At 46.7% G+C, this 25,711-nt stretch overlaps 2 protein-coding genes across 3 annotated transcripts in view; one reads left to right on the forward strand and one right to left on the reverse strand.

The window, feature by feature from the left end:
• Positions 1-1,042: 1,042 nt before the first annotated feature.
• Positions 1,043-16,757, reverse strand: LOC138670544 (uncharacterized). Its single transcript, XM_069757962.1, has 8 exons — positions 16,524-16,757; positions 16,138-16,205; positions 13,086-13,252; positions 6,902-7,005; positions 5,554-5,715; positions 5,236-5,441; positions 4,079-4,155; positions 1,043-1,163 (listed from the first exon to the last, which is right to left on the reverse strand). Exons 1-8 carry the CDS (start codon positions 16,593-16,595, stop codon positions 1,093-1,095), a joined length of 927 nt encoding a protein of 308 aa, XP_069614063.1. The 5' UTR covers positions 16,596-16,757; the 3' UTR covers positions 1,043-1,092.
• Positions 16,758-16,960: 203 nt separating this feature from the next.
• The window catches only part of ERCC5 (ERCC excision repair 5, endonuclease), a 92,813-nt gene continuing 84,062 nt past the window's right edge, over positions 16,961-25,711 (forward strand). Inside the window, exons 1-2 of one of the 2 annotated variants that reach the window (XM_069757960.1) lie at positions 16,961-17,002; positions 24,993-25,111. In XM_069757960.1, the coding sequence (XP_069614061.1) occupies positions 25,024-25,111 (88 nt within the window). In that variant the 5' untranslated portion in view covers positions 16,961-17,002; positions 24,993-25,023. Of the gene's footprint in view, positions 17,086-24,992; positions 25,112-25,711 lie in introns of both variants that reach the window. The other variant, XM_069757959.1, reaches the window with a different exon arrangement.

The raw sequence follows: 25,711 nt of genomic DNA on the forward strand, positions 1-25,711 counted from the left end.
TACCCCGACTCCGTCTTATGTCTCACGTTTTGGTTACCACGTTCCCGGTAGGCTCTGACTACTTGCTTGTCCTGACTATTCTCTGCTCTCCCCTTCTGTATCGCGCTGCTATCTCCGTGCATGACCTTGGCTTGTCTGACGTCCCTTTCATTTCAGGTGTGACACCTGTGTTGTTGAGGTTGATCTATACTGCACTGCAGCAGCACATTACAGAATCAATGCCATTGAAATGTGGTGCTGGAGAAGGAAGATATCATTACCATGGATGACAAGAAGAACAAACAAATCAATTTTGGAACAAATTTAAGCAAGATACGTCACTCAGATCAAGAATCACCAAGTTATTACTTGCCTAATTTGGACACCATGGTTGGAAGAATAGAATGAACAAGGCAAAGAGAGAGACCAGCAACCTCGATGGCTTGGTACTATCAAGATAATGGTGAAGACCCCGGTAGACTTATCTAGGCTTGTACAAGATCGATCTTCTTACAGAGAGCTAATCCATCAAGTTGCCATAGCTCGAGACCCAGCCGAAGGGCGTTAAATAATTAGTGTAGTGGAAAAATCCTTCAAGTAAATATGACAATATAAAGATCACTCTAGTTTAAGCCACATGGAATCTGTAAAATTTGCGATTTATGCTCATTTCACAATATAATTTGTAAATTCGCAACATGCCCTAAAATACAAAAAATTTTCTGCTACATCGTGCTAAAGTCTGAGGTCACTCGATGTGCCCATTTGGCGTTTTCTTTTGCCATGATCACATTAAGTTGAAGCATAATATTTTGATGGGATTTTGAAAAATTGCAGAATATGATGAGTTTTTCTCACAATTGTGGTAATAAAATTCAACGGCAGCAACATGTGAACACAGCCTAAGTTAGGATTTTTTTTTGCAAATTCCACAGTAAACCTGGCACATTGGAATGCAATACCAATAACTATGACATGAACAGAGCGCAGGAAGCCAATACTGTTAAATGATGGTCTATACACTTTTCTTGCATCTGTCAATTATTACCCCCCCAAAACACAATAAATGTTTACACCAGTGTGCTTTATTTATACATACAATAGGAGATATCATCATAAATTATTTGTCCGCAAAATATCTCGTACACTGGAAATATCAGTTGGGGTAGTCCGACAGCAGCCTCCTGCCAAGATAAATATAAACTAATAAGTACATGTCACATGACACTGAACCTTTTTAGTAAATTAAACCCTGAACTACAAAACACATAGACTTAATTAATCAAGAATGGCGTTTTGTACACCAGCCTAGATGAAGAGCGCCAAATTCATCAAAAAGGTGCATGCCTCTATATTAATTTGGAGCGTATTTTAGCTGCCGTGTCCCCGCATACAAATGTACTGAGTATATTTCTGATGTAGTTTATGCCACAAACGTTTGCATAGATTATGATTAATTTGTTGGTTGCCCTCTCTTGTAGTGTGCAAAGTTTGCAGCAAAATTATTGCGCAACTTAGAATTGCAACACTTCAAGCTCTTTTATACCAGAAAAGTCCCCATTTAAGTTAAAAATGGAGAGATGAGATACTCACTAATGATGAGCGAACGTGCTCGGATAATGTGTTGTCCGAGCATGCCCGGGTGTTATCCAAGCTTCTGGGTGTGCTCGTATATTATGTTCGAGTCCCTGCGGCTGCATGTTTTGCGGTGTAGACAGCCACAACTCGTGGGGATAGCCTGTTTGTTAGGCAATCCCCGCACGTGTGGAGACCACTGCACAATATATTATCCGAGCACACAGATGCTTGGATTACACCCGAACATGCTCGGACAACACACTATCCGAGCACGTCCACTCATTACTAATACTCACTAATAGGGAAAGACCATCAACGTTTTCATTTTTCAGTTGATGGAGCTGTGTGACGGCTTATTCTTTTTGCAGGGCGAAACAAAGTTTTCTCAATACTATTTTGGGACAGATATGATGCTTTGAAAAAAGGGAAGAAAACAGACTGGGCCAATAACGGTATGCACACCCATGAATTATGTAAATATATCAAACAATTTTAATTTTTAATTACACCTCAAAACAGGACATATACAAGATAAAACCAATTAAAAAGGTCTGGATACAGGACCATACGCCATCACCCCTAAACATGTGTGGCGAAAATTAGCCTGACACATGAAAAGAATGTCAGTAGGTAGATACAAAATATGTAACTACAGTGTCACTTGTCCACATGAGTAATATCTCAGATCGCTTGGAACATAGTATATGCATGCACAGATATACAGTCTATAATGATGCGGTCACAGTGATAATCCTAAATGCCAGAATTATATATCAAAAATAAACATGTCTAAAGAGCCATAAGCTCCATAATAGGAACACACTGAGACCCTGGTATGATGCCCCAAAAGTGTGTCTATGACACCAATACACAACGAAAGTATACCATGGATGACTACACCTGGTGAGGACAAGAGACAAATAGAGGGGTGAGGCGGCAAGCTCTTTAGACATAGCATGCTTTGCCTGTTCTCTTGTATAACTGTGGGATATTTGCCACACACCTGGCTGGGGCCTTGAATATACCTAAGCCCTACCAGGGATATTAGGGACAGATGTATTGATAGTACTATTGCTGCCATTAATGAACATGTTTATTTTTGATATATAATTCTGGCATTTAGGATTATCACTATGTGACCGCATCATTATAGACTGGAAAATTATAATATTTCTTGTCATTTTGTATGTTTGGTTTTGTTCATTCTCTGTATATCTGTGCATGCATATACTATATCCTGTATCCAGACCTTTTTAATTGGTTTTATCTTGTATATGTCCTGTTTTGAGGTGTAATTAAAAATTAAAATTGTTTGATATATTTACATAATTCATGGGTGTGCATACCGTTATTGGCCCAGTCTGTTTTCTTCCCTTTTTTCATGGTCATTTCACGGGCCAGGTTTTGCACCCTATTTCTATGATTTGTGCAGGGGTGCACCGCTTACATATATTACTATAGATATGATGCTTTGATCACTTCTTACAACAGCTCTGTAGTACTGGAGCGACCATTTTGGCGTTCTTAAATGTTTTTATTGACGCCGTTAGTTATTTTTATATTTTGATAGACTGAATTTTCTGAATTCGGCGATACCCCATATTATTTTTATTACCTTTATTTGTAATGGAGAAAAAGGGGGATGATTTGAACTTTTATATTCTTTTATATATTTTTTTTAAACTTTTTTTTTTTTTACTTTTCGCTGTCCTTAGTCCCTCTAGGAGACTTGAAGCTGTGATTGTCTGATCGCTTGTGCTATATGCACAGTCTCCTTTGAAACCCCTGGGTTTTAAAGGTAGCTCCGTAATGACAAGCACTGAGGTTTTCAACAGACCCCCTGCTATCATAGCAACCCACCGTCGACCCGCGATCACATCATGGGCGCATGGATTCACTTGCCTCCATGCTGGTGTGTGTTAAATGCCACTGTCAGAGTTTGACAGCGGCATTTAAAGGGACTCTGTCACCTGAATTTGGAGGGAACAATCTTCAGCCATGGAGGCGGGGTTTTCGGGTGTTTGATTCACCCTTTCCTTACCCGCTGGCTGCATGCTGGCTGCAATATTGGATTGAAGTTCATTCTCTGTCCTCCATAGTACATGCCTGCACAAGGTAATCTTTCCTTGCGCAGGCGTGTACTATGGAGGACAGAGAATGAACTTCAATCCAATATTGCAGCCAGCATGCAGCCAGCGGGTAAGGAAAGGGTGAATCAAACACCCGAAAACCCCGCCCCTATGGCTGAAGATTGTTCCCTCCAAATTCAGGTGACAGAGTCCCTTTAACAGGTTAACAATATCAGGGGGAGTTTTGAGACCGTTCCATGGACCCGCTTCCAACTTGCGCCTTATGTGTACGGCGGGTGTTGTGGAGGGTTTAAGTTTTCATTTATCATAAAAGAACAAATGCATCCCTCACTTATGGGCAATGTAAGATAATATTTAGCATATAAAATAAATCATTTCCACTTTACAGACCAGGATCAACTATGCCGCTAGCTGGGCAACAAACTACTCACCAATCCATCTTGCACCCAACTGAACCCATTCTAGAGCATACGCAGAGAGCGGCTTATCTGTATTGGAACCTTGCCAGCTATATGAAAAAGCAAATATAAAATATCGATGAACATGTAAAATGACTTTATGTACCCAAAGAAATATCTTAAAGGGATCTGCCAGCAGTGTGAATGGGGCAAGATCAAAGTATAATAGACTCCAAAGTTCTGCCCCTATTACTCACACCTGACTCATAAGGCTACGTTCCTATGATGAGTTTTTGGAGAGTTTTGTCCGCTGTGTATTTTACCCCCCAAAATGCACATAACCTGTTTTATGTTCTGGGTACAGAAATGGTGCAGAAAATGTGCAACATCAAAAGCTAATCGTGGGAACGTGGCCTAAGCCTCTTCGTTGTTTTAATTTTTATTACATAAATCCATAGTAGGCATGAAAATACTGTATATGAAAATAAGCAACTGTGTAGTATAACGGAGACATTTTTTGCTTCTTTCTTCTCCTGGATTGAATATTCACTCTTAATTCATGGGTAAAATCTGCATTCAGGTAAGACAAATCTCAAAAGACTGAGACAGAAGATGGCAGCGGGTTCTCTTAAAACTCTATTAGAAGCCAACGTATGCCTTCTGCTGAAAGTTCTCCGGAAGCGACAGTTAGGGCCCGTTCACAAGTTGAGTTTTTCAGCTTAAAAAAAAATGCAGTGCACTTTCATGGCTGCAGCATGTCAATTCTTTCAGCATGTTTCACCCATTCAAATTAGTAGGGGGAAAATATGCATCACAAAAACCCACATATTTTACACAGTGTTTTTCCTGCTAAGAAATACGTTTTCATGCAGAAATGCTTGCTGCCAATACTTATCATGTGCACATACCTTTAGGGTTCTCCATAGATGTTCATGAGCGCCAACTAAGCTAAGTAATGGGAAAATATGTGTTCATTGAAGACAGATTTTACCAGTGACTAGAGAAAATGATCAGTCCAAAAGGAGAAAGAAGATTTCTCTGCCAAGATATTACTTTTTTTTATCTTCATGTGTACTATTGATTTATGGGGAAAATAATTTAAACAATGGTTACTCTTTAACATACTAACTAAAAATACTGATGGAAACACAAACTGGGTATTACACCTCCACCATACTCTGGTTACGTACCCCAGGTTGCGGTCCCATTTCTCTCCACTATTGGGATAAACAATCCAATTAATCTTTCGCCCCCGCTTGCTGTTGGCAGATGTTAGGAGGGGACTAACAAAAGCAGGTGAACAGCAATTCACCCCTATAGCCACCATCTGGTTCGATTCTGCCGCGATATTCACTGCTTCATCAAACCTGTCTCCGAAGCTCGTCGTTGTCGGGCTCTAGATGGATAATAAAAACGGCAAATGCTTTGGCAGACTGTAGGTGCTATGTAAGATAGCAGAGCAGAAACTGTGAATACCATCTGGATAATGGAAACCAGCGATCACTTACCTGACAAGAGTAGGAAAGCCAAGCTTTACTGTTTGGGAACTCTCTCAGAAGCTGCACCAGGGCTTCTGCCTCCTTCTGACTCGGTATTGTCTCGAAAGCAAAGAGCTCAATCCCGGCAGCTGCCAGACACTGCATCTGCATCCGATGCCAATCCTTTAGCTCCTGCCGCCAAAAGACACAGGAGAAATTATTCAATCGAGGCAAACCTTGGCCAACATTTAGGAATATGGGTCTTCCGGCTCTCATGACTGTCTCCTTATTTCCTTGTCCTCCGTCAGCCTTTGACGGACAGGTCACGCTTCTCTCTTCTGTAGCTGGACAATCATTGCCCGGGGGCATCTTGTCAGATGGGGCAGCACTCACACAGTAACCCCCTGATGCCATAGCGGGAGCTGACATAACGATCTGCACGTGTGCTGCTCCCTCTGTTGCGATGACCCCAAGCAATGATTCGGCACCTATGCAGAATCGCAGCCTAGGGTTGTCTCATCTGAGTCATCTCGTCTGATGAGGCGACCATGGGCCATAATGTGGTGCCTGTGCAGAAGCTTAGGCAGGAGAAGAATGACCTCAGTTAAATACTGAAGGAAGAAACTGAGCAGAATCTCTAGGTTTTTGAGGAGTTTTGCATTTTTGAGAAGGATTTGAAGAGTTTCCTCTTAGCTTCTGCTCCAAAAACTCCTCAAAACACAGTGTGTGCACCTACCGTAATATAATAATAATCTTTATTTTTACATAGCGATAACATATTCCGCAGCGCTTTCCAGTTTGCAAAGATTATCATCGCTGTCCCCGTTGGGGCTCACAATCTAAATTCCCTATCAGTATGTCTTTGGAATGTGGGAGGAAACCGGAGAACCCGGAGGAAACCCACGCAAACACGGGAAGAACATACAAACTCCTTGCAGATGTTGTCCTTTGAACCCAGGACTCCAGTGCTGCAGTGCTAACCACTGAGCCACCGTGCTGCCCTAATATGGCAACATGTAAAGTAAGCTGCGGAGACATCATCACGTGTTTCTCGACGCAAGCAATGAATAGCCAGGCCTTTCCCTGGGAAGGAACAACCACGGGAAGGGCAGCATCCAATAAAGGAAAACATCCAATAAAGGAAAACCACCTATGCCAAGCATGGTATCCATCCACAGACAGCTGTTGAGAAACACGTGATGGTGTCTCCGCGGTGTTGGATGTTTTGGTCTCCCCAAGGTCATTCATCTATACCTTCACAGCCTAATATGGCAACAGACCTGTTACAACCTTTGCCAATCTTACTGCCATTTGCTAAAACCCTATAGATTTTCCACCCAAAGTCTGGGCTAGGAGGCAGAGGAGCGGCAATACTCACCCCAATACTCATGTCTTGTGCATAACTTCCTGTGTACTCCGAGCCGTCGTGGAGGAATGCTCCATATGGGCCTATAGATCCAGCAATTAGAATTTGCCTTTTTTCTATAAGAGAAACAGGCCTATTAAAGTGCACTAATTGACATGCTTATTTGTGTATCACTTATTTAGCCTCGTGTTTAATATCGGTGTCGTTATATTCAGCGTCTGTCTTTGATTCCAGCGATGAATCACTTACTGGGCTGCTTGTTGTAGTTTTGATAAAATCCCTGTTTTGTTGTGTAGATGTACCAGAGGTAAGACTTTTGTCCCTGGGGTGGGAAAAACAGGCTTCCATCAGGTCAGAGGACTCACCACTGCCGCCTGCAAGATCCTTCTGCCTAGGCTGGCGTCCGCCGAAGCGTAGGTATGGACCCTGTAAAATTTGGTGAACGTGTGGATGGAAGACCAGGTTGCCGCTTTGCAAAGCTGTAGGGCAAGAGCCCTGTGGTGTACCGCCCAGGAAGCGCCGACTGCCCGGTTAGAGTGAGCCTTTATCCCAGGAGGGGGCACTCTGTTCTTGACCCGGTAAGCCTCCAAAATTGCCATTCTGATCGAGCGAGCAATAGTCGCCTTGGAAGCCGGCAGGCCTCTACACGTGCCATCAGGAATGACGAAAAGAGAATCCGTCTTCCGGAAAGCGGCCGTTCTAGCCAGGTAGATCCTCACTGCCCTGACGAGGTCCAGCTTGTTCAACGATCGCTCCAGAGGATGAGTCGGAGCTGGACAAAAGGAAGGCAGAACAATGTCCTCGTTGAGGTGGAAGGTGGAAACCACCTTAGGAAGGAAGGAAGGAAGGAAGGAAGGCAGGCGGAGGCCTGAGGACCACCTTGTCCTGGTGGATAACCAAGAAAGGAGGTCGGCAAGAAAGGGCCGCCAACTCTGAAACGCAGAGGATAGAAGTGATGGCCACAAGAATGGCCACCTTCCAAGATAGAACTGACAGGGAAACCTCCCTGAGAGGCTCAAAAGGGGAACCACTCAGAACGTCCAGCACAAGATTTAAATCCCATGAATCCACAGGGGCCCTGTACGGAGGGACAGCATGGGCTACTCCTTGAAGGAAGGTCTTAACCTGTGGCCGAGAAGATAACGTCTTCTGAAAAAGGATAGAGAGCGCAGAAACCTGGCCCTTTAGGTAACTAAGAGCAAGGCCCGAATCCAGTCCCACCTGAAGGAAGGCCAAAATGGAAGGCAGGGAAAAGGACATAGGAGAAACGCGGTTGGACTCGCACCAACGGAAGTAAGCCTTCCAGGTACGATAGTAGATTCTGGAAGACGAAGGCTTCCTAGCCTGGATCATGGTGTGAATCACCCGGTCCGAAAGGCCGGACGCTCTTAGAACTGCGGTCTCAACAGCCACGCCGTTAAACTGAGCAACCGAGAATTTGGGTGGCAGATCGGACCCTGAGACAGCAGATCCGGCCTGTCTGGAAGGCGCCAGGGGGCGTCCGCAAGAAGATTGACAATCTCCGCAAACCAAGCTCTCCTGGGCCAATCCGGGGCGATCAGAATGATCGGCACCCTCTCCGCCTTGATCTTTTCAACAGCTTTGGAAGCAAGGGAAGGGGTGGGAACAGATAGGGGAGCACGAACTGCGACCAAGGAATGGCCAGAGCGTCAACGCCCACTGCGAGAGGGTCGCGAGACCTGGAGACGAATCGAGGAACCTTCCTGTTCATTCGAAACGCCGTGAGGTCCACGTCTGGCCCAATTATCCGCGGTGCATATCCCCGGCGTGGACATCACCGGAACCGTTGCCTCTGCCCAGAGAGGGATCTTGGATTCCTCGGCCAAGGAGCTCCGAGTCCCCCCCGATGGTTGACATATGCCACCGCCGTGGCATTGTCCGTCTGGATTCGGATAGCTAGACCCCTGAGAATCCTTTCCCAGTGACGAAGGGAGAGAAAGATGGCCCGAATCTCGAGGACGTTGATTGGCAGAGAAGACTCCTGTGCCGACCAACGACCCTGAACAGTCAGGTGGCGAAACACCGCACCCCAGCCGAGCAGGCTGACGTCCGTTGTCACCACCTGCCAGTGAACTGGAAGGAAGGACCTCCACATCAGCCACCAGTTGAGGGACCGTTTGACCCTGGGAGAGAGTCAGATCGGAAGATCCAGGGACAAGACAGACCTGTCGCACTGTGACAGGATGGCCTACTGAAGAGGTCGTGAGTGAAATTGGGCGAAGGAAATCGCTTCCAATGTTGCTACCATCCTCTCCAGAACCTTCATGGCCGATCGGAAGGAGGGAAGCCGAGGACCCTGGAGCAAGCGTACGTCCCGACGAAGGATGGATCTCTTGTCCTCAGGAAGGAAGATTTTGGTCTGACGAGTGTCAAAGAGCATGCCCAGAAAAAACGAGGCACTGGGAAGGAACAAGACAGGATTTCTTCTTGTTGACAAGCCACCCGAAATGGGCTAGAGTGTCGAGGACGATGGACAGGCTCTCGTGAGCCTGAGAAAAGGACGGAGCCTTGATGAGGATGTTGTCGAGGTATGGAAAAAGTACCAGTCCCCTGACCCTCAAGATGGCTATCAGCGCCGCCATGATCTTCGTGAAAACCCTGGGAGCGGTTGCGAGACCGAACGGCAGGGCGACAAACTGAAATTGTTCCTGGAGCACCGCAAAGCGAAGGAATGAGTGATGTCCCGGGAATATCGGGACATGGAGGTAGGCGTCCTGAATATCTATGGAACACAGAAATTCTTGAGCCTCCATGGATGTAATTAGTGAACGAAGGGATTCCATCCTGAAGTGTCCCAGACGAACTCTCTTGTTCAGCAATTTGAGATCCAGCATGGGACGAACCTTGCCGTCTTTTTTCGGTACCACAAAAATATTGGAATAGAAACCTGTGAACCGTTCTTTTTCTGGGACGGGTCATGGGAACGATTACTTCAGCTTTGAGGAGAGAAGTGATGGCTGCGAAGAAACCCAGAACTAGAGCGGGGTTTCTTGGAGGTCGGGATTAGAAGAAACGATACTGGGGTTGTGAAACGAACTCTATTTTGTATCCCGAGGATACAACTTCCCTGATCCATGCATCCTCTACTGAGGAGATCCAGACGTCCCTGAAGAAGAGGAGATGGCCACCCAGCCTGGAAAGTGGGCTGGGGTCTTGCCGTCAGTCATGCCAAGGTGGATCTTCCAGTCCTAGACCTGAAGGATCTACCCTGGGACTAGCAAGAGCGCCAGGAAGGAGTGGGTCTAAAGGAAACCATCTTCTTCTCTTGACGTGCCTGTGGCCTCTGTTGCTGCTGGGAAAAAGAGTTTGACGCCGCGAAGCGGCGGAAAGGCCGAAAGGACCGAAATTGCCGTCTAGGAGGAGGGCGACGAGGTTTAGACTGGGGAAGAAGAGAACTTGTGCCCCCGGTGGCTTTCTTAATGATTTGGTCCAGCTTAGAACCAAAGAGACGTGAACCTTGAAAAGGCAGGCTGGTAAGGGACTTTTTAGAAGACAAATCTGCCTGCCAGGCCTTGAGCCAAACGGTCCGGCGGATGGCAACAGCATTGCTGGACGCCTGAGCCGCACAAGACACGGCATCCAGGGAGGCGGAGACCAGGTATTCACCCGCGTGAGAAATCTGGTTAGCAAGCTCTGCCAGCTGTCTGGTTGGAGTCCCGTCCAGGATGCCCCGACGGAGTTGTTTGGCCCATTTGGATATGGATATTGAAACCCAAGTGGAAGCAAAAGCCGGGCACAGAGTAGCTGCGGCCACTTCAAAGGCTGTCTTTGCAAAAGATTCTATGACTATTGTTAGAATCCTTCAGAGATGCTCCTTCGGGTAGTGGAAGGACCGTGTTGGTGGACAGTCTGGAAACTGGAGGATCCACCGAGGGAGAATCAGTCCAATTGGCGGTAAGATTGGCGCCAAGATGCTTTCCCTTCTGAAAACGTCTGGTCGGATTCTCTCTTTCTCTGGTCATGATCTCCTCAATTTCAGGGTGAGGAGCAAAAAACTTGGAAGGTGGTTTAGCCAGTATAAACGAAACCGCCTGATCTGCGGGTTCCGTAAAGGTATCTTTGATGCCACAGGTCTGATTTATCACTCCAATGAGATTCTGAACCATATCCCTCATGGTAGCGATTTGGTTAAAATCCAGCTCCGAAATATGCTCCGAGGGCGCATCAGAGAACGCCTCGCCTGACTCAGGGGAGGAGGACCGGGAGGAAGCCGATCACAAAGGAGGACCGTGGGGCGAGATGGAACGAGAAGAGGACTCAGACCGGCGTTCCTGTCTGAACCTTTTGCGGCTTAGAATGGAGGGCTCAGACGGAGGCTCCTGCGACCCGCTGGCTACTGCGGGAGCCTGCAGGGAAAATCGATCAAGCACGGACACCAGAGGTTGAGACACCCGAGTTAGATCCGCTACCGATTGTGACAGAGAGGAAGCCCAGCCTGGGGTGGGGGTATCACTCTCAAGGGGAGCGGACGGAGGATCCTGGGTGGTGGGAACAATCGGGTTGCTGCAGGCCTGACCTGAGGGAAGTCTGCAGTTACAAGACGAACATGCAAAATATTTGACAAAGGCAGAAGAAGTAGAGGAAGAAGTAGGAGGACGAGAGCGGCCTCCCTTAGGCCGGTTTCACACGTCAGTGGCTCCGGTACGTGAGGTGACAAATTCCTCACGTACCGGAGCCACTGACACACGTAGACACATTAAAATCAATGCATCTTTTCAGATGTCATTGATTTTTTGCGGACCGTGTCTCCGTGTGCCAAACACGGAGACATGTCAGTGTTCGTGGGAGCGCACGTATTACACGGACCCATTAAAGTCAATGGGTCCGTGTAAAACACGTACCGCACACGGACGTTGTCCGTGTGCAGTGCAGGAGACAGTGCTACATTAAGCGCTGTCCCCCCCACTGGTGCTGAAGCGCCATTCATATCTTCCCTGCAGCAGCGTTTGCTGTAGAGAAGATATGAATATTAGTGTGTAAAATCAATATCCAGGTCCCCAAAGGGGTGGAGCCGCATATTCATTACTGTAAATGAGCGGCCCCACGTGACCGCTCATACAGTACAAGGTGCGGCCAGGACAGGACGGTGCGAGGGATCCGGAAGCTAGGTGAGTATTTTAATCACAGCGGGGGGGGACCCACAGGGTGGGGACCTGGATATTGATTTTACACACTAATATTCATATCTTCTCTACAGAAAACGCTGCTGCAGGGAAGATATGAATGGGGCTTCAGCACGATGCCGGGGACAGCGCTAAACTTTAGCGCTGTCTCCGGCACTGTGCGTGTGGTACCCAGTGGGCACATGGCCTGCGCTCTCTGCTGAAAAAGGCCCCCACATCTGTGAGTAATATGGGATGGGATGGGGGAAAATACTCACCTCAAACATCCCACGCCGTTACTAACCTGAAGAGGAATGAGACGTCCAGGGAGCTGTGATGGACGTCCTCGTCTCCTCCAACCAACAGGCTCTGGTGGGCGAGTGGGTGGGGGATGGAGCTAGGACGGGACTTCTGAGCACGCTTGTATGCTAGGGTCATGGTCCTGCTGAGGGATCTATGAGGATACGGGGTGGCAGTACACGCCGTACTCATAGTCCATATTGTGGGATTACAGGTGTGACTGTTCACCTTGAATCCCTCCGGAAAACCTGAAAGAAAACGACGCACATTGAGGTAGATAAGGGTCTAATGAAAGACCTGTGTCCACCTCCTACTGACACTAAGCTAAACTGAAGAAGTGCATAATGCCAGCCGGTGGGATGTACATTGCAGAGGAGGAGCTAACTTTTTTGTGCATAGTGTCAGCAGCATATACCCATGGTTCCTGTGTCCCCCAATGAGAGGCGATAGAGAAACACTGATTGTATTAAAACTACATCAAACAGCCTAATAAGTGACACATTCTTGGAATCAGGGTCTCTTGCCCTATATTATGCTGATCTCAGATTAATTTGCAAAAACCTGCTGACAGATAACCTTTAGGTGACTGAACTTCTTATTCATTTAACATGTATATTAAACTGTTTCAAGAATATTACATATCAAATGTGCATGTAATAGAAAAACAAGAGAAATTATATTGCTACACTGGACGGAGAAGATCACGTTGGTTCCTATTCTTCATAGTGATATCTGCTTCTTACTAACCATGGACATGGTAACATAAGCCATACCTGAGGACTGCATTGTGAAATCTTCTGCAGCCTCTTTTGCCAGACGCACTGCGACTGTAAAAAGGTTTGCTGCTTCATCAAAGTTCAGCCCGAGATGCTGTGCAAAGCCTTCTATACTGGCCTGATAGGATGCTGTGCTCAGTACATCCGCGCCGCTTTTCAGAAAGCTGGACAAAAAGAAATATGAAGATGAGACAGTAAATATTAAGAGAAGATTTTTTGCTAATTACAATTCACATTCACGACCTTAAAGGGAACCTGTCACCCCGTTTTTTGAGATTGAGCTATAAATACTGTTAAATAGGGCCTGCGCTGTGCGTTACTATAGTGTATGTAGTGTACCCTGATTCCCCATGTATGCTGAGAAATACATTACCAAAGTCGCCGTTTTCGCCTGTCAATCAGGCTGGTCTGGTCAGGTGGGCGTGTTCACAGCGCTCTTTTCTTCCCCAGCTTTCCGTTGGTGGCGTAGTGGTGTGCGCATGTCCAGAGTTCCGACTTCCCTGCGCCCACGTGAAGACACAGCGCGCGATCTGCGCTGTAATCCCTTGCATCGGTGGGGGCGGCCATCTTCCTGGGGCCGCGCGTGCGCAGATGGAGTGCTCTGCTGCACGGGGCTTCAGGAAAATGGCTGCGGGATGCCGCGCGTGCGCATTAGAGATCGCGGCGGCCATTTTCCCAAAGCCGAGATGCAAACTCGGCTTTGGGAAAATAGCCGCCGCGATCTCTAATGCGCACGCGCGGCATCCCGCGGCCATTTTCCTGAAGCCCCGTGCAGCAGAGCACTCCATCTGCGCACGCGCGGCCCCAGGAAGATGGCCGCCCCCACCGATGCAAGGGATTACAGCGCAGATCGCGTGCTGTGTCTTCACGTGGGCGCAGGGAAGTCGGAACTCTGGACATGCGCACACCACTACGCCACCAACGGAAAGCTGGGGAAGAAAAGAGCGCTGTGAACACGCCCACCTGACCAGACCAGCCTGATTGACAGGCGAAAACGGCGACTTTGGTAATGTATTTCTCAGCATACATGGGGAATCAGGGTACACTACATACACTATAGTAACGCACAGCGCAGGCCCTATTTAACAGTATTTATAGCTCAATCTCAAAAAACGGGGTGACAGGTTCCCTTTAAGAAAAACCCAAAAAACAAATCACTAAACAGCGTCATCCTATTGTTCCCAATTATGGCAACAAACAAAAGACACATTGCGAATATACCACCCCGTCTTCCAGACTGCTGATACACCACCCATCTTCCAGACTGCCGATACACCACCCCGTCTTCCAGACTGCCGATACACCACCCCGTCTTCCAGACTGCCGATACACCACCCCGTCTTCCAGACTGCCGATACACCACCCCGTCTTCCAGACTGCCGATACACCACCCCGTCTTCCAGACTGCCGATACACCACCCCGTCTTCCAGACTGCCGATACACCACCCCGTCTTCCAGACTGCCGATACACCACCCCGTCTTCCAGACTGCCGATACACCACCCCGTCTTCCAGACTGCCGATACACCACCCCGTCTTCCAGACTGCCGATACACCACCCCGTCTTCCAGACTGCCGATACACCACCCCGTCTTCCAGACTGCCGATACACCACCCCGTCTTCCAGACTGCCGATACACCACCCCGTCTTCCCGACAGCCGATATACCACCCCATCTTAAAGACTGCCGATATACCACCCCGTCTTACAAATTGCCGATGTACTAACCCGTCTTACACACTGCCAATAAACCACCCTGTCTTCCAGACTGCCGATGTGCTACCCTGTCTTCCACACTGCCGATACACCACCCCATCTTCCACACTGCCGATACACCACCCCGTCTTCCACACTGCCAATACACCACCCCGTCTTCCACACTGCCAATACACCACCCCGTCTTCCACATTGCCGATACACCACCTGCGTCTCCGCAAGATAAATTGACATGCTGCGGTCTTAGCACAGGGACATTTTATGTAATAATTTCCTATTGTGGAACTTATAATTATTCCAAGATCTATTGATTAAAATGAACTTTGTATGTGGGAAAACCAATCTTGCCTTGCGCATGCGTGTACTACGGAGGACAGAGAATGAACTTCAATCCAATATTGCGGCCAGCATGCAGCCAGCGGGTAAGGAAAGGGTGAATCAAACACCTGAAAACTCCGCCCATATGACCCAAAATCTGTCCCGCCAAATTCAGGTGACAGGTTCCCTTTAAGATCCTAATATCTATCCTTGTGGCTTTGCACCATGCCAGGAGGGTTGCCATAGTCAGTTTACTTAAAATGTCAATGGACTTGTTACTATGTAAGGACTACTCACAACTGTCTTTTTGAAGACGGTAAGAATATATTAGAGATTTTTCCTTCCTACGTCAGCTACATCACAGTGTCGTTGTCACTTCATTGTAATCGGCTCTGCTCTTCTCGGAGACGCGGGGTTAGAAACGTATGGACTCGCAGGCTTTCTGTGAGTGCACAGGAGGAGTGAAGATCATAGCTAGGAGCAAAGATGATGGCTGTGCACACTTCTGACCCTTCATTTTAGATATCAGAGGGGGTGTCAGCTCCTGAACCCTCACTGATCACAACTTCTGATTTTGATAAAATAAAGTCTTTTTGGCAATGGATCCCGCAAGACAGAATGTAACTGTCTGTCCACGCAGCGCTCCATAATGAGGGCAAAGGACATCAGGATGCCTTCCAGGATTCTTTTACTCAGTTCTAAAAACAAGAAAGAGCATTGCTCCAGCTTCATCTGCAGACTTTCACAGCTTAAAGCCACATGTCCCTATTTTTTGTAAGCTCTCAATAAAAGAATCCTTAAAGACAAGCTGCCGTCCTTTGCCTTCCCTGCCACAATCCTTCTAATATGACAATATGGCAGAAAGTAAAATAAAACCGTCGGTACACCGTGAAGGGATTTTCAGAAATTTCCCTGAATCTTGGAACCCCCCGTAGACATTTAGTACTCGGGGATGAAGGATGATTATACCGAGAGCACAGAGCAGACGGCAGTGTTTCCTCCAGCGATCACTTACTCGGTGTGAACAGTCTTTATCGCCTGAGGGTTGGTGTGCAGAAGTCTCGCGCTCCACAGCGGATCGCCCTAGAGAAAAACGGACACAGCGAAGAATATTCACAGGGAAATGGAATATTTATTGGTGTAACGAACCAGGAACGGTAACGAGGTTGTCCAGGACTCTAAATTAGGGTGAATGCTGTACATCGATCTTTTATACTCACCTGGTCACTGTCCTGCTGCTCCGGGGGTCCCGGGGGTCTCGCTGACCAGCAGTGATGTCTGAGTGTGACGCACAACTAGATGGCGGTGAACATTTTTTAATAAAATTCTAAACAATTCCTTTAAACCCGAATGCAACGTGTCCATCTTAGCTGGATGTCATTCACCCAAATGACAGGTTACCTGTGTGAGGAGACCAGCAGCTTCCAGTTCAGTAGATAAGCCTCCACTCAGTACTGTGACCTGCTCGGCCATTAGTGGCCCTCTGCGCTCAGTGCCGGGCCAGTCTCGTCTGCACAACACTGGGACACGTACAGCCAATTTAGTAGTTCAAAGAACAGCAGTAAGTCCCCCAACCATCAGGCGGCGCTGTGAGAAGTGCAGACACTCAGCGCAGGAACCAAATCACAAAAGGAGGAATCTGCTCTGCACTTTCTGTATGCAGCGAGAGCGCTCCTCCCCCCGTCACTATAGTGGTATCGTCCATCGGGTGATTGAATTGTGGATATTGCAGTATTGTAGTGAGCAATAGCTGAAATGTTTTCTAAGCGTGAAACTACAATTCCCAGAAGTCACTTCCTCACCGGTAATCACGTGTGTTGAATTAACCAATAAGCATTAGACATACAGGAAGTGTCAATAATAACAGCTGATCGTGTGCTGTAAGTTGAAGTTCCTGTGTTGTCAGTGCTTTTTACCTAGTGAGGGAGGATGCGCGGAGCGTAGTCTGTGCTGCTGACTGCAGGTAATGCTGTACTGTACGTGTGAGCCGGGACTGGCAGCCATGTCTTCTCATACTGCTGCCCTCCAGCTCCGGGGCGGTGCTGTGGTAATTTACAGCCGGCTGTGCAGGGCACACACTGGGACTCAGCGATCAGGTGCAATGACAAGCGCAGGTCTGTACATGACTATACGGGAGGTGCCACAACAGTCAGGGACTGTACAGCGCTGTGTAATTACTGCATGTGTGCACTCACAGTGGGCCAGAGTGTCACTGGTGGGTGTCCAGCACCACAGTGTATACCGTCAGCTGCCTCACCACACTGTATACCGTCAGCTGCCTCGCCACACTGTACACCGTCAGCTGCCTCGCCACACTGTACACCGTCAGCTGCCTCGCCACACTGTACACCGTCAGCTGCCTCACCACAGTGTACACCGTCAGCTGCCTCACCACAGTGTACACCGTCAGCTGCCTCACCACAGTGTACACCGTCAGCTGCCTCACCACACTGTACACCGTCAGCTGCCTCGCCACACTGTGTACCGTCAGCTGCCTCGCCACACTGTGTACCGTCAGCTGCCTCGCCACACTGTGTACCGTCAGCTGCCTCGCCACACTGTATACTCAGGTTGCATGACCTCCTCCTCTCAGTACTGACCACAGAGAATCCTGACAGTGTGCAGTGCATTCACTGTGGGAATTCCGAAGTCTAAAGGCACATAGAATCTGCAGATTCATCATGAAGTTGGCCAACTCCTTTAACCCCTTCCTGACATGCGCCGTCCATGTACTGCTCTGCAGGAGCTATCTTCCCACAAACAGCAGTACATGTACGGCGGCATGATCAAGTGGCCTGACAATGATTGTTGTGTCGATCGGGTGCTGGTGTCAGTTCTGTGTGAAAGCTGACACCCCACTAGCACCGATAGCGGGCATTTAACCCCAGTGATGCTGCTGTCAGTAGTGACCGCGACTTAGAGGAGTATTTCACAGGGAATGAGTTCCCTGCGTGCTTCCATCAGCACAGCACAATGCGATCGCGTTGTCCTGATGGTCTCCATGGAGACCCCCAGCTTCAAGATGGCCACGTGTGCCTTCAGGGAAGGTGGCTTCGAAGTGCCTGCAGAGAGCAGGACCTGAGACACACCAGCCTGAGAAGGGAGTGTGCTCATCGCCTTTCAGCGTCAGACCGGGACCGCTGCAGAATCGCCAGACTTCTACTGCCGCCACACAACTTGTAAGTATATGCCGACTGTAAGAGGCACCCCTATTTTCCCCAAAAAAAATTTTGGGGAAAAAGTCAGTCTTAACCCCTTTACCCCCAAGGGTGGTTTGCACGTCAATGACCAGGCCAATTTTTACAATTCTGACCACTGTCCCTTTATGAGGTTATAACTCCGAAACGCTTCAACGGATCCCGGTGATTCTGACATTGTTTTCTCGTGACATATTGTACTTCATGATAGTGGTAAAATTTCTTTGATAGTACCTGCGTTTATTTGTGAAAAAAACGGAAATTTGGCGAAAATTTTGAAAATTTCGCAATTTTCAAACTTTGAATTTTTATGCAATTAAATCACAGAGATATGTCACACAAAATACTTAATAAGTAACATTTCCCACATGTCTCCTTTACATCAGCATAATTTTGGAACCAATTTTTTTTTTTTGTTAGGGAGTTATAAGGGTTAAAAGTTGACCAGCAATTTCTCATTTTTACAACACCATTTTTTTTTAGGGACCACGTCTCATTTGAAGTCATTTTGAGGGGTCTATATGATAGAAAATGCCCAAGTGTGACACCATTCTAAAAACTGCACCCCTAAAGGTGCTCAAAACCACATTCAAGAAGTTTATTAACCCTTCAGGTGTTTAATAGGAATTTTTGGAATGTTTAAATAAAAATGACCATTTAACTTTTTTACACAAAAAATTTACTTCAGCTCCAATTTGTTTTATTTTACCAAGGGTAACAGGAGAAATTGGACCCAAAAAGTTGTTGTCCAATTTGTCCTGAGTACGCTGATACCCCATATGTGGCAGTAAACCACTGTTTGGGCGCATGGGAGAGCTCGGAAGGGAAGGAGCGCTATTTGACTTTTCAATGCAAAATTGACAGGAATTGAGATGGGACGCCATGTTGCGTTTGGAGAGCCACTGATGTGCCTAAACATTGAAACCCCCCCACAAGTGACACCATTTTGGAAAGTAGACCCCCTAAGGAACTTATCTAGAGGTGTGGTGAGCACTTTGACCCACCAAGGGCTTCACAGAAGTTTATAATGCAGAGCCATAAAAATAAAACAAAATTTTTTTCCCACAAAAATTATTTTTTAGCCCCCAGTTTTGTATTTTCCCTAGGGTAACAGGAGAAATTGGACCCCAAAAGTTGTTGTCCAATTTGTCCTGAGTACGCTGATACCCCATATGTGGGGGGGAACCACCGTTTGGGCGCATGGGAGGGTTCGGAAGGGAAGGAGCGCCATTTGGAATGCAGACTTAGATGGAATGGTCTGCAGGCGTCACATTGCGCTTGCAGAGCCCCTAATGTACCTAAACAGTAGAAACCCCCCACAAGTGACCCCATATTGGAAACTAGACCCCTCAATGAACTTATCTAGATGTGTTGTGAGAACTTTGAACCCCCAAGTGTTTCACTACAGTTTATAACGCAGAGCCGTGAAAATAAAAAATCTTTTTGTTTTCCCACAAAAATTATTTTTTAGCCCCCAGTTTTGTATTTTCCCAAGGGTAACAGGAGAAATTGGTCCACAAAAGTTGTTGTCCAATTTGTCCTGAGTACGCTGATACCCCATATGTTGGGGTAAACCCCTGTTTGGGCACACAGGAGAGCTCGGAAGGGAAGGAGCACTGTTTTACTTTTTCAACGCAGAATTGGCTGGAATTGAGATCGGACGCCATGTCGTGTTTGGAGAGCCCCTGATGTGCCGAAACAGTGGAAACCCCCCAATTATAACTGAAACCCTAATCTAAACACACCCCTAACCCTAATTCCAACGGTAACCCTAACCACACCTCTAACCCTGACACACCCCTAACCCTAATCCCAACCCTATTCCCAACTGTAAATGTAATCTAAACCCTAACCCTAACTTTAGCCCCAACCCTAACTGTAGCCCCAACCCTAGCCCCAACCCTAGCCCCAACCCTAGCCCCAACCCTAGCCCCAACCCTAGCCCCAACCCTAGCCCCAACCCTAGCCCCAACCCTAGCCCCAACCCTAGCCCTAACCCTAGCCCTAACCCTAACCCTAGCCCTAGCCCTAATGGGAAAATGGAAATAAATACATTTTTTTTTTATTTTTCCCTAACTAAGGGGGTGATGAAGGGGGGTTTGATTTACTTTTATAGCGAGTTTTTTAGCGGATTTTTATGATTGGCAGCCGTCACACACTGAAAGACCCTTTTTATTGCAAAAAATATTTTTTGCAATACCACATTTTGAGAGCTATAATTTTTCCATATTTTGGTCCACAGAGTCATGTGAGGTCTTGTTTTTTGCGGGACGAGTTGACGTTTTTATTGAGAACATTTTTGGGCACGTGACATTTTTTGATCGCTTTTTATTCCGATTTTTGTGAGGAAGAATGACCAAAAGCCAGCTATTCATGAATTTCTATTGGGGGAGGCGTTTATACCGTTCCGCGTTTGGTAAAATTGATAAATCAGTTTTATTCTTCGGGTCAGTACGATTACAGCGATACCTCATTTATATCATTTTTTTATGGTTTGGCGCTTTTATACGATAAAAACTATTTTACAGAAAAAATAATTATTTTTGCATCGCTTTATTCTCAGGACTATAACTTTTTTATTTTTTTGCTGATGATGCTGTATGGCGGCTCTTTTTTTTTGCGGGACAATATGACGCTTTCAGCGGTACCATGGTTATTTATATCTGTCCTTTTGATCGCGTGTTATTCCACTTTTTGTTCGGCGGTATGATAATAAAGCGTTGTTTTTTGCCTCGTTTTTTTTTTTTTTTTTCCTTACGGTGTTTACTGAAGGGGTTAACTAGTGGGACAGTTTTATAGTTCGGGTCGTTACGGACGCGGCGATACTAAATATGTGTACTTTTATTGTTTTTTTTTTTTTATTTAGATGAAGAAATGTATTTATGGGAATAATATTTTTATTTTTTTTTTCATTATTTTGGAATATTTTTTTTAATTTTTTTTACACATTTGGAAAATTTTTTTTTTACTTTGTCCCAGGGGGGACATCACAGATCAGTCATCTGACAGTTTGCACAGCACTCTGTCAGATCACTGATCTGACATGCAGCGCTGCAGGCTTCACAGTGCCTGCTCTGAGCAGGCTCTGTGAAGCCACCTCCCTCCCTGCAGGACCCGGATCCGCGGCCATCTTGGATCCGGGGCTGGAGGGAGCAGGGAGGGAGGTGAGACCCTCGCAGCAACGCGATCACATCGCGTTGCTCCGGGGGTCTCAGGGAAGCCCGCAGGGAGCCCCCTCCCTGCGCGGTGCTTCCCTGCACCGCCGGCACATCGCGATCATCTTTGATCGCGGTGTGCCAGGGGTTAATGTGCCGGGGGCGGTCCGTGACCGCTCCTGGCACATAGTGCCGGATGTCAGCTGCGATAAGCAGCTGACACCCGGCCGCGATCGGCCGCGCTCCCCCCGTGAGCGCGGCCGATCGGCTATGACGTACTATCCCGTCCAGGGTCAGATAAGCCCAGGGCACCTCGACGGGATAGTACGTCTAAGGTCACAGAGGGGTTAAGGTACCTTCACACTAAACAACATTACAACGATAGCGATACGTGACGTTGCAGCGTCCTGGATAGCGATATCGTTGTGTTTGACACGCAGCAGCGATCAGGATCCTGCTGTGACATCGCTGGTCGGAGCTAGAAGGCCAGAACTTTATTCCGTCGCTGGATCCGTCGCTGACATCGCTGAATCGGCATGTGTGACGCCGATCCAGCGATGTGTTCGTTGGTAACCAGGGTAAATATCGGGTTACTAAGCGCAGGGCTGCGCTTAGTAACCCAATGTTTACCCTGGTTACCATTGTAAATGTAAAAAAAAAAAACAACACATACTCACATTCCGGTGCCTGTCACGTCCCCAGTGTCCGCTTCCTTTTTTTTTTTTTACCTTTACAATGGTAACCATGGTAAACATCGGGTTACTAAGCGCGGCCCTGCGCTTAGTAACCCGATGTTTACCCTGGTTACCCGGGGACTTCGGCATCGTTGGTCGCTGGAGAGCTGTCTGTGTGACCGCTCCCCAGCGACCACACAAGGACTTTCCAACGATCACGGCCAGGTCGTATCGCTGGTCGTGATTGTTGGAAAGTTGCTGAGTGTGACGGTACCTTTATAGTCCGAAAAATACGGTAAATGTTTAATTTCTCCTTCAACATTCCAAAAATTCCTGTGAAGCACCTGAAGGGTTAATAAACTTCATGAATGTGGTTTTGAGTACCCTGAGGGGTGCAGTTTTTAGAATGGTGTCACTTCTGGGTATTTTCTGTCATATATGCCCCTCAGTCTCTTCAAATATGATGTGGTCACCAAAAAAAAAATAATGGTTTTGCAAATATTGTTGTAAAAATGAGAAATCGCTGGTCATCTTTTACCACTTATAACTTCCTAACAAAAAAAGTTTCAAAAATTGTGCTGATGAAAAGTAGACATGTGGGTAATGTTATTGAATAACTATTTTGTGCGATATGACTCTCTGATTTAGGCTATGTGCACACGTTGCGGATTTTACTGCGGATCCGCAGCAGCTTTCCATGCGTTGTACAGTACTATGTAAACCTATGGAAAACAAAATCCGCTGTGCCCATGCTGCGGAAAAAAACACGCGGAAACGATGCATTGTTTATTCCGCAGCATGTCAATTCTTTGTGCGGATTCCGCAGCGGTTTACACCTGCTCCTCTCTAGGAATCTGCAGGTGTAAAACCGCAGGTGGAACCCGCACAAAAACCGAGGTAATTCTGCAGGTAATCCGCAGTGCGTTTTACCTGCGGATTTTCAAAAGCAGGTGGGGAAAAAATCCGTAGATTCAATCTACGTGTGCACATACCCTTAAGGGCTATAAAAATTAAAAGTTTGAGGATTTCAACATTTTTAAAATTTTCACCAAATTTCCACTTTTTTCACAAATAAAAGCAATTCATATCAAATAAATTTTATCGCTATCATAAAGTACCATATGTCACGAGAAAAGAGTCACCGAATCAGTGGGATCCATTGAAGCGTTCCAGTTATGACTTCAGGAAGTGACAGTGGTCAGAATTGTAAAAATTGGCCTGGTCAGGAAGGTGAAAACAGGCTTTGGAGCGAAGGGGTTAGGCTACGTTCACATTAGCGTTGCGCCGCCCTGCGTCGGCGACGCAACGCGCGACGCATGTTAAAACGCGCGCAAACGTGCGCAAAAACGCGCGCGTTTTGCGACGCGTGCGTCGTTTTTGACGAAAATAGGACGCACAGAAAATGCAACTTGTTGCGTTTTCTTGCGTCCGACGCTAGCGTCGGAAACGACGCACGTGGCGAAAAACGCCACCCAAAAAACGCACGCGTCCCCTATGTTAAACATAGGGGCGCGTCGCCGCTGCGTCGCCGACGCAACAGCGGCGCAACGCTAATGTGAACGTAGCCTTAATGCTTCTAATATAAATGTAGTAACCCTTAACTTGTCAAACATCCTAATACTTTATTAACATGACCATGTAAACTTACAAGTTATTGATTGTTACATGTGTACAGGATTAGAATCAATAACACCACAAGAATGTCACCAGAGCCACCATCAGTAGATAAGATAGCAGAGTGATTATGTTTCTGAATAAAAATATCTGCACTATGCCCCAGAATAAATAATTTCTCCTCACTGTGATCCCTACACACCACACTGTCCCTCTTCTTTCCATACTGGGCCCCCTCTTCACACTGTCCTCTCAAACTGTCCCCTCTATAGTGTCCAGTCTCTATACTGTGCCCCTGTCATCATACTGCCCCCACACTACCCAGTCTATTCTGTGCCCTTTCACACTTTTCTTCCCCTATGTCTCTTCACATTATTTCCCTCAGTAGTCTCCTCACATTTCCTCCCCCTTGCCCTCTATAAAGTCTCCTCTTACATCCCCATCCAGTTTGCACACATATTCCCTCCCACTCCTCATATTGTTCCCTCAAATATTCCACACTCCCATACTATCTCCTCACAGATCCCCCCCCCCCACTCTATAAACTGCCTTACTGTCTCTTCACAGGTCCCCCATCGCTCCCACATACTGTCTCTTTGCAGGTCCTCCTCATTCCCCGTACTGACATACTGTCTCCTCACAGTTCCTCCTCATTTCCCATTCTGTGTCTGCACCAATTCTCCCCACCCCTGCTTCTCATACTGTGTCTGCACCGAAAGGCCAGGACTGTTATTACTCATTACACCTTGCACAGAAGTTACCTGTCTGTTCTGGGCCACTCCTTTGTGAGATATAATGACACCCTTCTCTGATCTCTGTGCAGAACGATTACTAGTTTCTGTGAGCGCAATAGACACAAGTGTGATACTGACACTGATCTCTTGCCTCTGGACAGACCGTGTGGGTAGCAGCAGTACAGCAGCAGTCACAGGTATTTAAGAGTAGTAGAGCTGACAGAAGGGTTTGTACTGTGACACAGCTAAACTCAGCTGCACAGCCTCTTCCCCCACACTGGAGTACATCAGGGCAGTCTGTCATTACACATCTCACACACTGAGAAATCTGTTTTAAGCTATGGTTGTGGGTGGTCTTCTTTCCTTTCACTGTTGCTGCCTGTTTCTGAATGGTCAGCATCGTACAAGGGGAAGACGTACACATAGCTATGTCCAGTAATATTTCTGTAAAACAGCAGTGAATTGCAAATCTTTTAATCTATTGCTTTATTTGTAGGTGAATCTATAAGGACGCCACATATGTCATCATGGGAGTTCAAGGACTTTGGAAGCTTCTTGAATGTTCTGGAAGACCAATAAATCCAGAGACTCTGGAGGGGAAAATCCTCGCTGTTGGTATCCTTGCAATATATCGAAATGACATGCAAGTTACACATAATTTTCCTCCATCAATATTTTAAATAAACGCATTACAAGCTACTATCGTATACAGATATTGCGTCGTGTTAGTATATATTATCATGTAATGAAGAAAGAGTGAATGGTATACGGGAATAATGACTGTTACAAAGGAGCAAATGTGTAAGAAAGAAAAATGAACTGCAAAGACCAGTTATTTCTTGTATTTTGAGGGAAACTGTCCTTCTGTCTCCATAATGCAATCTTGTAGAATTATTTTGCTTGCTTAGTCGGTCCCTGACTGGATTCACATCCTGTAATGGGCCTTGGTCGGTGACCATTCCCCGCACTGCCATAGATTCAGTATATGATGGGAAAGCAAAAGAAGTGTAGATGCGGCTTTATTGGTCAACGTGTTTCGAGGTAATCCAATCTCTCCATCTGGACAAACCACAGTGGGTGTCCTGATGAAGAGGTTGGATTACCTTGAAATTCGTTCATGAATAAAACCGCATCTACACCTCTTTTGGTTTCCTATCGCATATTGAACCTCTGGCACTGCGGCTTTACACCTTCCTACTTAAAGGGACACTGTCA

Source organism: Ranitomeya imitator, chromosome 3, assembly GCF_032444005.1.
Source record: "Ranitomeya imitator isolate aRanImi1 chromosome 3, aRanImi1.pri, whole genome shotgun sequence".
NCBI lineage: Eukaryota > Metazoa > Chordata > Amphibia > Anura > Dendrobatidae > Ranitomeya > Ranitomeya imitator.

Coding starts and splice junctions, on each gene's coding strand:
- LOC138670544 (XM_069757962.1), bottom strand. CDS start 16,595: ATGGCCGAGCAGGTCACAGTACTGAGTGGAGGCTTATCTACTGAACTG. Junction 7,006..13,085: donor TTTCACAATGCAGTCCTCAG/GTATGGCTTATG, acceptor TTTCTCTTATAG/AAAAAAGGCAAATTCTAATT. Junction 5,442..5,553: donor GGCTTTCCTACTCTTGTCAG/GTAAGTGATCGC, acceptor TTATCCATCTAG/AGCCCGACAACGACGAGCTT.